General features: G+C 41.7%; 1 protein-coding gene across 1 annotated transcript; it reads right to left on the bottom strand.

Moving 5' to 3' along the window:
* Positions 1-7,522: 7,522 nt before the first annotated feature.
* On the bottom strand, positions 7,523-10,092 carry LOC111873800 (cuticle protein 19.8). Its single transcript, XM_023868778.2, has 2 exons — positions 10,030-10,092; positions 7,523-8,732 (listed from the first exon to the last, which is right to left on the bottom strand). The coding sequence occupies exons 1-2, from the start codon at positions 10,045-10,047 to the stop codon at positions 7,983-7,985; spliced, it is 768 nt and encodes a 255-aa protein (XP_023724546.1). The 5' UTR covers positions 10,048-10,092; the 3' UTR covers positions 7,523-7,982.
* Between the last annotated feature and the right edge of the window lie 1,713 nt (positions 10,093-11,805).

Here is an 11,805-nt window from a genome sequence, read left to right as displayed (position 1 = left end):
TGATGACAAATTAATGTCCCCATTACAGGATCTGATGTGATATTGATGAAACATTAATGTCCCCATCATAAGGATCTGATGTGATATTGATGAAACATTAATGTCCCCATCATAAGGATCGGATGTGATATTGATGACACATTAATGTCCCCATCATAAGGATTTGGTGTGATATTGATGAAACATTAATGTCCCTATCATAAGGATCTGATGTGATATTGATGACACATTAATGTCCCCATCATAAGGATCTGAAGTGATATTGATGAAATATTAATGTCCCCATCATAAGGATCTGATGTGATATTGATGAAACATTAATGTCCCCATCATAAGGATCTGATGTGATATTGATGAAACATTAATGTCCCCATCATAAGGATCGGATGTGATATTGATGACACATTAATGTCCCCATCATAAGGATTTGGTGTGATATTGATGAAACATTAATGTCCCCATCATAAGGATCTGATGTGATATTGATGACACATTAATGTCCCCATCGTAAGGATCTGATGTGATATGGATAACACATTAATATCCCATCATAAGGATCTGATGTGATAATGATGACACATTAATGTCTTCATCATAAAGATCTGATGTGATATTGATGACCCATTAATGTCCTCATCATAAGGATCTGATGTGATAATGATGACACATTAATGTCTTCATCATAAAGATCTGATGTGATATTGATGACACATTAATGTCCTCATCATAAGGATCTGATGTGATATTGATGACACATTAATGTCCCCATCATAAAGATCTGATGTGATATTGATGACACATTAATGTCCCCATCATAAGGATCTGAAGTGATATTGATGAAATATTAATGTCCCCATCATAAGGATCTGAAGTGATATTGATGAAACATTAATGTCCCCATCATAAGGATCTGATGTGATATTGATGACACATTAATGTCCCCATCATATGGATTTGATGTGATATTGATGACACATTAATATCCCCATCATAAGGATCTGAAGTGACATCAGTGTAGCAACAATGTCACATCACAACCCTGATGATACGGATTGAGATGGTCTCTGAAACGCAAGTCAAATTTTTTTACAACTGACGAGGCTGATGTTTTGAGAAGATTGTGTAATATACCTAACAGGCATCAATGGCCCCAATACTGAATTGTATGATAAGAATTGATCTTTTAGATGGCCCGGTGAGTGAGCAAATTTACTTTATGACTGCCCCTCGTACGTATGGAACAGCTCATGGGACATAATGTAGTTTAGCATGATGACGTTTGGCCTTGACAGTAACCATGAGATGGCAAGTATTTCTTGGGATCCAGTTCTAAAATACGTATCAGTCAGTAAAAACAATAAGTAACTTGCTTGCAGACCTTGAACACCGATTTAAGAATCCACATTTGTCTCTTCATAAAATCGGGTGAAACTGCTTCTGTCCAATAACGTAAATAGCCGTCTTGAAACTGTTTGTTCTATTTCGAGTCGTTTGAAACCTGTACCACCCACTGTAACGTTATTTTAATTTAGAAATTCTCTGACTATTGTATTCGTTCATTTTGAATTTAAATAGGTTATTTCCTTTGTTCTCGATTCGGAATTTAAGTCACGTTCTTCTCTAAACAGGCAGTTTAAATCATTCTGACGCCGTTACATGGCAAAGGCTGTCTATTTTGTCTGTATATTTAAACCAACAAGGAACCGCCCATATGATTTATACAGGAAATTAAATTTGCCGAGACTAAAGCCATACGAAATAAAAAGGGGGGTATAAATATTTTTATTGTGATTTATATAATATTTGAAAACTAAGAACGGAATCAAAATTAGACAGCGTGAAGTTATCGCATATGAAGATGGGGCATAAATGTACATGCTAGCTCGTTTTTGTTACCTCATCCTTAAAAAGAGTGAAGTAGACAATCTGGTATTTTCTTTGGATAACCCTGGGGAGGAGTGTCTTTCTTCAGACACTAACTGTCCTTCAGCTGGGCAGCGATTTCCCAGCCTCTTATGGAACTAGAAGTTTCATTACTGTATTCAAAACAGCACGCCATTGGCCCCTATATTGAGCCAGATGAATCTAGTCGATATTTCAGTAGCATTTCTTCGCAATCCATTTTAATATTATCTTCTCATATATAATGATTTAATGTTTGTGAAAATGATCCCGTTATTAATTATAAAATAGTGACCGCCTCTGTGGTCTAATGATCAGAGTTCCTGGCTACAGATCCAGAGGTCCCTGGATCGATTCCAGGCGCTACAAGATTTTCTGAGAAGTAGTGGGTCTGGAACGGAGTCCACTCAACCTCGTGAGGATAATTAAGGATCTACTTCAAGGAAATAGCCGCTCTGGTGTAGAAAACCTAAATTAACGGCCCTGAGTATTCCTTGCGCTAACCACGCTAAAGTTGGCGCTAATTTCGCCGACAAGCGGCGGTCGCTCGGTCGGTATAGTTCGCTTGCCGACTCAAGCCACGGAGAATATTAATTATAAAATTGTTATGTTGGATATTCTCTATCGTCTCAGGTAAATTTAAAGTTATGTGATGTTTCGGAAGCTGAATCTGCTTCTGTTGTCAGTTGCAAAACAGCGAGAAAACTCTCTACTCAGTTCAGCCCCCTAGAGTCTCGATCACTGGTACTCTTAAACGCTTAGCTCTCCCAAGTGGATCTTCCCTTAAAAATATTCGCCTAAAATTTTTAAGTATTTCGCTCTCTTCTGTACATATTCCATAAACCCCCCACGCCCTATAACTGTATCCGCATTTATAGATCGAAATTTTGATACGGGAAGAATATAGAAGCCATTTTGGAGACCAGAGGTTACAGACTGTTCGAGCGAAATTTATCTTACACAGACCTACATATATATTTATGTATATTTAAGATGTGACATATATTGCACTAGACCAAAACAAATATAAAAACTATGGACTCCTGTGGACACGGTAATGAACTCTCTAGTTTCTTTAATTTCTCAGGATTTTACAGCAGTTGATGTTCAGTTCGTGGCCTTTACATAGCAACGTTTCCGAGAAACATACTGCCTCCATCCTCAGTAATAATTGTGTTAAGATGCAGATGCAGGCTTTACAGATATGTGATTTTTTTAAGAGCTGGTTACTTGTTGAGTAGATAAGTAAAGTATTTGGTCCGATTTTAGTTGGTAAATGAGCGAGTTAATTAAGAATTCAGTTCATTAATTAGCCAATTCATGTCAAGTTTAAGAAAGCTGTAAATAAGCTTGAAGCCTTCCACTGCCTTGTCGAATGCAAAGCAACTCCCTCCTGCATCTCTTATTGCTGTTGCCACTGTGGCATTTGTGCAGCCGTCATCCTTGAAGAGTTTAATTTCCTTTTCTTCTTTTTCTGGCAGGGTTCAATTCCTTTTCCAAAAGAAAGACTTCTGGAAATACCAGTGGCTAAGTTAAACGAACTCCTCCGATAATTTCATTCCTTTGTATAAGGATATGACCGCCTCTGTGGTCTAGTGGACAGAGTTTCTGGCTATAGATCCAAAGGTCCGGGTTCGATTCCCGGAGGAACCAAATTTTCTGAGAAGTGGCGGGTCTGGAACGGGCTCCATTCAGCCTCGTGAGGATAATTGAGGAGCTAATTCAAGGAGATAGAGGCTCCGGTCTAGAAAACCGAAATTAATGGCCATGGAGATTCGTTGCGCTGACCATGCCACAACATCCATCCTTAAGAATTGGCGCTAATTTCGCCGGCAAGCGTCAGGCGCTCGTTCGGTATAGTTCGCTTGCGGACTACAGGCCACGGAATTGTTTTGTTTTGTATAAGGATACGTAAAACGAATTCGGTGTCTTTAGCACAGAGTAAAGATGGTGTAATTTTAGTTCTCAGACAGGGTAGTCTGCCCCTTATAGGCTGTGCGAGAGTCATTTCTTCATACGTCTGTATTTTAAAACAACTGATGATATTGAAAGATGAAATGTTTTCTTCTTCGGCTATACAGACGCATACACGGCGTGTCCCCCTCAACTCTGCAATTCTCTTCTCTGGGTCACTGAACGACCCTGGCAGTCGCGAGGCTATATAGCGTCAGATGATAGGACAAGTGATTTAGAAAGGATCTGTAAGGAATCGGCCATGGCCTAATAGAGAAAAATCTTAGTATTTGTCTGGATGGGCTAAGCAATACCACGACAGATCTTACTTAGGACAGCCGGTGATACGGCTTAGATTCGAACCGATCATCTTTCGATAAAGGTTACCTCTACGTCACCCCACGCAGTCTATTCTCTGTTTTGAATAATGACACCAGAAAGGAAACAAAAAACAGAAAATATCGAAAAAAACAGACAGAATAAATAAATAGAAAAGCTATAAAATAAGGATGGATGGAAACAGAGAGAGAGAGAGAAACAAGTAAAGCAAATATAATTAAAAATGTAGGAATGAAATATGAAAGGTCATGAGAAAGTAAGGAAGAAAATAATTAGCAGATATTCGGGTACCCTGATATGGACGTAGTGCCTGGTATTGTAATTTTATCTATTTATTTCTGAAGTGCTTTTTGCATGCTACTGACTCCGGTCATCGAGTCCTCCTTAATTGATCTATTAAGCGTAATAACTGCAGATTGTGAGACAAGTTTTGAAACTAAAAGGCAAATAGTTACAAGTCTGAGTTCAATAAACTTCGGTTGCTTCAGTAGAATAATGTGCAGAACTGGTACCCTACCCAGGCCTCCCTGCAATTATATAAAACTTTTTCAAACCATTGGAAGAAATGTTTAGCCACTTAACATGGGACACTTAAGGACAGTTCAAGGTTTCATTGCACTAAACCATACCCTTCAAAAACTGAATCAGACCCAGAGTCAGAGTCATTTCAGGACTGACGTTTTACCGCCAATCAGTCCATCTTGGCGACAAGCCCCTTGAGACTCACGACCAGAAATTTTATTTTTCCGACTGAACACTTGCTGTCATATTCCCTATGCAACATCCTCTCTGACGAGAGGATGGATCTGTCATTTATAATTGCTGCTGGTCCTAGCCAGCGTAGTCATTCTCCGGTCCGAGTCTCAGATTCGAGACTGTCCCAACCTGGCGGGCCAGGTACCCGTATTTACATCTCCCACGAACCGGGTGGCCCAGTTATACCCTCAGACACTAAGTTCCCTTTCCGTCGCCTCCTACGATTCCCAAGGCTACGGTAGAGGGATTCGAACCCGCCTATATTATTATTATTTAATAGGTACTAGGTGGTTCAAATATGACCGGGACTGATTTTTTTGTAAAGAAGCCGCACTGCGCAGCAGCTGTGCGACCTTGAGAGGGTGAAGCCACAACCTCCCCTCTCCCTTCTGTTAGGGTTAGAACCTGTTCAGAGCTGTCTGGGAGTTGCTAGAATGATGAGCGTACAGAAGGTACCGCGGAGCGTGGAACAACGCATTGTGATCAAATTCCTCGTTGGAGAAAACGCCCCGTCTGCTGAAATTCACCACAGACTCCAACAACAGTATGGGTAAGAGTGTCTCTCACGGGCCCGTGTGTTTGAGTGGTGTAAGTGCTTCAGAGAGGGCAGAGAGCGCGTGATTAATGAACCGCATGATAGTCGGCCGCGAACATCCGTCACCGAGCCAAACATTGATCGTGCAGACGCGCTTATTCATGAGAATAGGCGCATCACTATCAAGGAACTTGGAGAAATGCTGTCCATCAGTGTTGGTAGTGTAGAAGACATCGTGAAATACCACCTGCACTATCGCAAGGTGAATGCACGGTGGGTACCACACACTTTGACAGATGTGAACAAAATGGTGTGCATGCAAGCTGCCAGTCGTCTCCTACAGAAGTTTGAAGACGAAGGTGATACATTTCTTTTAGTCTATAGTGACCACCGATGAAACGTGGGTGCACTACTTCATTCCTGAGTCCCAGCAGTCATCATGCGAGTGGCGGCATACCAGTTCTCCCAAACCCAAGAGAGCGCGAAGGAGCCGTTCGGCAGGAAAAGTGATGGTAACGCTCTTCTGGGACTGGCAGGGGGTTATCCATGTAGACTTGCTGACAGATGCCAGAACAGTCAATGCAGCTTATTACTCAGACCTCCTGGCAACAGACGTGAAAGGAAAGATCCTACCCAAGCGGAAGAGAGGTGGAAAGCGGGTAGCCTTCCTTCAAGACAATGCACGCCCCCATACGGCCAAAACAACAATGGAAACACTCCGGAAATTGAAATGGAACCTTCTGACACATCCGCCGTACAGTCCCGACTTGACACCAAGTGATTTCTACCTGTTCGGAAGGCTCAAATCAGACTTGCAAGGCATGCGGTTTGTGGACAACGACGCCGTCATCCAGAATGTTCGGGAGTGGATACGCTGCCAACCACAAAACTTTTTTGAAAAGGGCATCAGGATGCTTCCAGAACGTTGGAAAAAATATGTTGACTCCGGAGGGGAGTACGTTGAAGATTGACATGTGCAAGTAAGTGTTTGGCAATTTTGGTTTAAAAAAAACAGTCCCGGTCATATTTCAAACATTGTGTAATATTACATACGGCTTATAAAGACTTAATTTCCTCTAAATAATATATAAGAACTCAGTCCGTACCTCATAGGAAACACATTACATCTCCGCTACAAAGACCAGCCGGTTGATGCTGCTTAAGGAATAAGTTGCTGTTTATTGTGAGATCCTACGGAACACCGACAACAGGTTCTACAGCATAAAGTAGGATGATGCTGAGACCAAGGAAGATCTTGGAAAAGATTAAATGATTACGTGAAGTCACAACAGGCTTGACTGTCTCTACCGTGAATTGAAATAGAAGAGTAGTGAGACTTGGACACTGGTTGAATAGGGCAAAGAGAAATATAATTGGCAGAAATAAGAACTTCTTCAGGGGACCCATTCCTTTCATGGAGTTAGCATCCAAATGTCCTCTTAACCTGAGCCGGATGTACAAGATTAGGTAAAAGGAAGATGAAACATTCAAATACGAGGGAAATTTGAGGTCATTGAAGCAGTAAAAATTCAAAATTCTCCCTATGCTTAATTAAGCATCGCATTACGAAGACGTAAGGAGGAACGGAGGTTCAGCTACACTCATTCTTAACTTCGGCACTAGCTGTAAATATGTGGCTTTACAATCCGGCCATTTTGCTCCCACTGAAAGAGATCCAGTGCCTGTTGAATACAAAACTGTGTGGGCCCCAGACACAGTGAAGAAAAGCCTCTTGTCTCTCTCGGGAAAAACAACCTTGATATCTCGATCCTACGGCATGTAATCTAATTGTTATGCTGACTCAAATTTGTGACTTAGTCACACAGGCTCATATACGTGTATAAATTGGAGCAGTCGTGCAAATAGAATGGGTGAAATCACGTGGTCAAAGGTGCCACTCTTTCAGACCTATAGGGTATGAGGATATAGGAGGAGACAGTGAAAAGGGGAGGTTTGATTTAGTACAAACATAAATCTAATGATTTAATGAATGAATGAATTAAATAATTAATTAATGTTATATTTGAGACTGCAAATACCATTTCATATAAATTCTTTGTACAACAGCATAAAGGTAGAATGATGTCAATTATATCACAGTGTTCAGGCTAGACGTTCAATGTTAGGAAACAACTTCCGGTGTACAGAGCGATTCTAAACTATTGTCGGGGTTTTCGTAGCCCATAATTTTCAAATCGGGAAAATAAAATAAAAACTACTTATTGAATATGAAAATATAACTCAAAATATTTATTGTTTATATAATCAATGCTGAAGAATGCTAAAAACTTCCATATGCTCGCCTTTATTTGCACGTGAAATTTAAAAATTATAGGCGACAGAAATCCCTGACAATAATTTGGAATCACTCTGTATGTCTACTAAAGTGAGGGTTAGAAGTGCGAAGAATATCCTCTGTACACTAGCTGTACAAGCCAACGAGCCTGTAGTGTGTGTCAGGAATCAGACTAGTGTAGATCAAAGATAAAAAATCATCTTAACCAAGGAGTCGCTGCTTTTCTTCAATGTGCGCAGCGAAGTGCGCAGCTTTAGCTGCCGCCACTTCGGGAGTGTCTGCAGGAACTCCACTCACAAGAATGGGGGTGGCAGCGGGTACCACGGCTGAATAGAAGGCAGGAGCGTAGATAGGTCCCACGGAATGGGTGGAATATGCGAAGCCTCCAGCTGTGTTCGCACTGACCACAATACCAGGAGCTGTGTATGAGTGACTAGCAATCACTGCAGGGGCGGCGGGAACTGCAGGCGCGGCAAGAGCTGCAGGGGTGGCAGGAACTGCAGGGGCGGCAACAACAACCGCTTCAGACACATCGGGGGCGGCAGCTGCAGCGGCGGCAGCTTCTTTTTGTGCTACAGCATGTGCAGCTTTAGCTGAAGCGACCTCGGGGGTGTCGAGGACGGGGGTGGGGACATGTACAGGAAGGTTAGTAGCCGCAACTCGGAACCCATTAATGGGGTCAGACACGTAATTGGCGCTCTGTACTATGCCGTATGAGTCGATATAGGAGTAGCTTCCGCGAGTAACGCCGTCCGCTGTTTTGGTCTCCGCTTTAGCGCTGGGCCCACCGGAGTAGCCGTAACTATACTGTCCGAGGGCGTCTTGCGCGTGGTACTGGCTGGATATGGACACCGGACCTGGCACCACTGCAGCAGGGGCTGTGTAGGCCACACCGCTCAGCACGCCAGGCCTGGCATGCGTGATGCCTATAGCTACTATACAAACAACGACCTGCAACAGAATGTAGGAGCCAAATCAGAAGATTAGGCCGCGATTTTCGGGGGAGGTATTTGGATTGTGAGGGCTGAGAAACAAGGGGAACTGCAAGAAGCTGCCGTAAACTAGGACATAACCACCGTATCTGCCACATAAATAGTACATCTATAGCCCCCAAGCTGATAGCATTTAAAAATACTATTTGCAGACCACATATTATAACGATCGCAACTGAATTAGCAACGACGCACAATGGCACAGTGCATTACGTCAAAGCAGGGCTGCCAACTCCACAAGGCATGTGAATTGTTAGGTAACGGTAATAGTACTGTACTACATGAAATTTCCCGCAGTCTTACCAACTTCGTAAACAAAAGAATTGAAAGATGCACTCCATTAATCAACTGACCAACTAACTAATAATTCGTTACAGTAGGGCACTTTGTGAGAAGCTAATGGTTGTTCAGCCAGTCAAGAAATTCCGAAAATTATATAGAACTCAAAAATTCATATTACCGTGTTCACAAGAGCCTGACACTGGTCCCTATCCTGAGCCAAATGAATCCAGGCCACACTTTCCAATACAATTTTTAGATAAAAATTTATTACCATAAGAGAATACTTGAAACTCTTGAAGTAAATATGGCTCCACTTATTATTAGTAAGTAATTATAAATCTGGCATCACCTCTTATTAGTAAGTACCTTTTTGCATAAATCTGACACAACTTCTTCTTAGTAAGTACCGTTTCATGTAAATCTGTCATAACTTCTTATTAATAAGTAACGCTGTAAATCTGACATCATTTTTTATTTGTAGGTACTATTTTACGTGAATCTGGTAATCCTTATTAGTAAGTAACTTCTGATGTAAATGTGGCAAAACTTCTAATTAGAAAGTACCTTTCCATGTAAATCTGGCACTTCTTATTAGTAAGTACCTTTCCATGTAAATCTGGCTCGACTTTTTATTAGTAAGTGAATGTTTATGTAAATCTAGAATCACTTCCTATTCGTAAATAACTTTACCATAAATCTGACAAAATTCCTATTCCTAAGTAACTTTTGATATAGATCTGGCATGTCTGCTTATCAATAAATAACTTTCGGACTAAACCTGGGTGGAAACACTTCTTAATAAGTAAATCTGATGGAGTGCGGCACCATGCAATACAGCGCTACGCTATCTCTGACTTAGTTCTGTTGACGGCGGAACATTTCCCTTCAGGCGAACTGACTCCCAGAACATTGGTGCAGCTGTCGCGTCACCTCATCGAATGAACGCACCGAAAGGCACCTGAGCGTCACCTTACCTGCAGTCCCCTATTCATAATGATATAGCCCTAACACTGCTGCTGTACACTACTGCGCTTCAGTATAATACAATAACAGATCATCGGATCGCCGTAGTTTTATATGCGGACCCAGGACTGAGGGGAGGGGCTAGGATGATCACCTTGTCTTCAGTTGCGGTTCGACACCCGACAATGGTAGCAGATCAGAAATTGTCCCCTCGATTACATATGTGTATGAGATACTTTTTTTTTTGTTCTAGTATATGTATTCCCCGTAAATATTAGGGCGTTAGCTAAGGCAGGGCACCTTGGACAAGCTTCCTGAATCAGATCTTGTAAGTAAATAGCGTGGCCTTCAATACGTTTAATGTCATAGGTCATCGTAACCGCGGATATGAAAGGATCTGGTGGCTACTTGCTGCCTGAATTAATTTCGTATTTGGCAATAGGAGTCGCCATCATTCACAGCACAAGTTCTCGTCTCCAGTCCATCGTGGGCATACTGGGTTCCAAACTATACAGCAGAAAAATTCGTGGGAATCTAAAAGTCTCTCAGCTGGTCAAGAAATTCTTCGTCTATTTTGGGGTTATTTTAAGAAGCCTTACGTAAACAGAGTTTACAGTTTCTAATGTTAGGACAATTGATGGATGATGAATTGGAAAAATTTGGAAGGAACCGACTCTGATATAATTGAAGTATTGTCCCAAGAATTTTCTGGAAGGACCACGGGAAACCCTCGATCAGAACAGCTATTGTCCTGACCGAATAAATATCTGAGTGTTACCTCTAAAAACTTTGCTTTGATCCTGGCTTTATATGCAACCCAAAATTTAATTCCGTGTCTTAAGACGCTGTTGCGTTAGCAAAATACACTTCTGTTATTAATTATAATATTAAGCGTAATATACAGCTGTTAATAATTATAAATTATTCTAGAATATCTCTATCTAAATGGCCGAGTTGAAGGAATCCTACATAGTAGCCGGGGAATGAAACTACCGAGATTATGAATACGTGGATTTGCCTCTCTATTTCCCAATACTTCTTTATTGTGTCGCGTTTAATTAAGCGAAGGGACAAGTTTATATTTATTTTTAAGCCGTTTATTTAGCAACGCTGTCAGTATGGTGCCCCTGTATTTACGGTGCCGCTGTTAAGATATGTCTCGAGCCCATTCATTTGCAACGATCCTTCGCTTCTAGCGACGCAAGAATTTGAACCCGCTTCAATTCAAAAGGTAAAGCTGTCCCTGGGCTTAATTAAGTGCTACGTCACGAATTATATCTTCATCTCGACACTAGATGCAGGTGAATTGTCAGCTTCACTCCCCGACCGCTTTATTCCCGAGAAAAACCTCCCCGGGAACCCATTAGATATGAGGCTGGGTGGAGTTCAGAAGCGTTCAGGACGCTGGTTGAGTAGAGAAATATCTCTTGCCTCTGCCGGGAATCGAATGTTCTCTCGTTAAGGAAAACAGGCAAGCATTTAGTGTGCTTCTGTATCCGGATCGTATCGCGTCAGAGGGCCCCTCCCTGTAATGACCCTGAGTTGCCCCCACCTGAAGCCACCACGAGGAATCCACATGGGCAAACGGTTGGGGAGGCATGACGGTTTTACGCGCTGGATTCAGGGTCAGTCAAGCAGACAACTTTCTTACAGAATTACTGTTGCAGAACTTCATTACATTAAGCAGATTCTCATACCAGGGATGAACGTATCCACCGGCAAGCCAGGATGTTTGTATTACAGTCATATGCAATGACTGTAATACAAACATATTACATGCAAAAGAA

This window comes from Cryptotermes secundus, unplaced genomic scaffold (assembly GCF_002891405.2).
Source record: "Cryptotermes secundus unplaced genomic scaffold, Csec_1.0 scaffold215, whole genome shotgun sequence".
Lineage (NCBI taxonomy): Eukaryota > Metazoa > Arthropoda > Insecta > Blattodea > Kalotermitidae > Cryptotermes > Cryptotermes secundus.
This window is presented reverse-complemented; position numbering and strand designations above follow the sequence as displayed.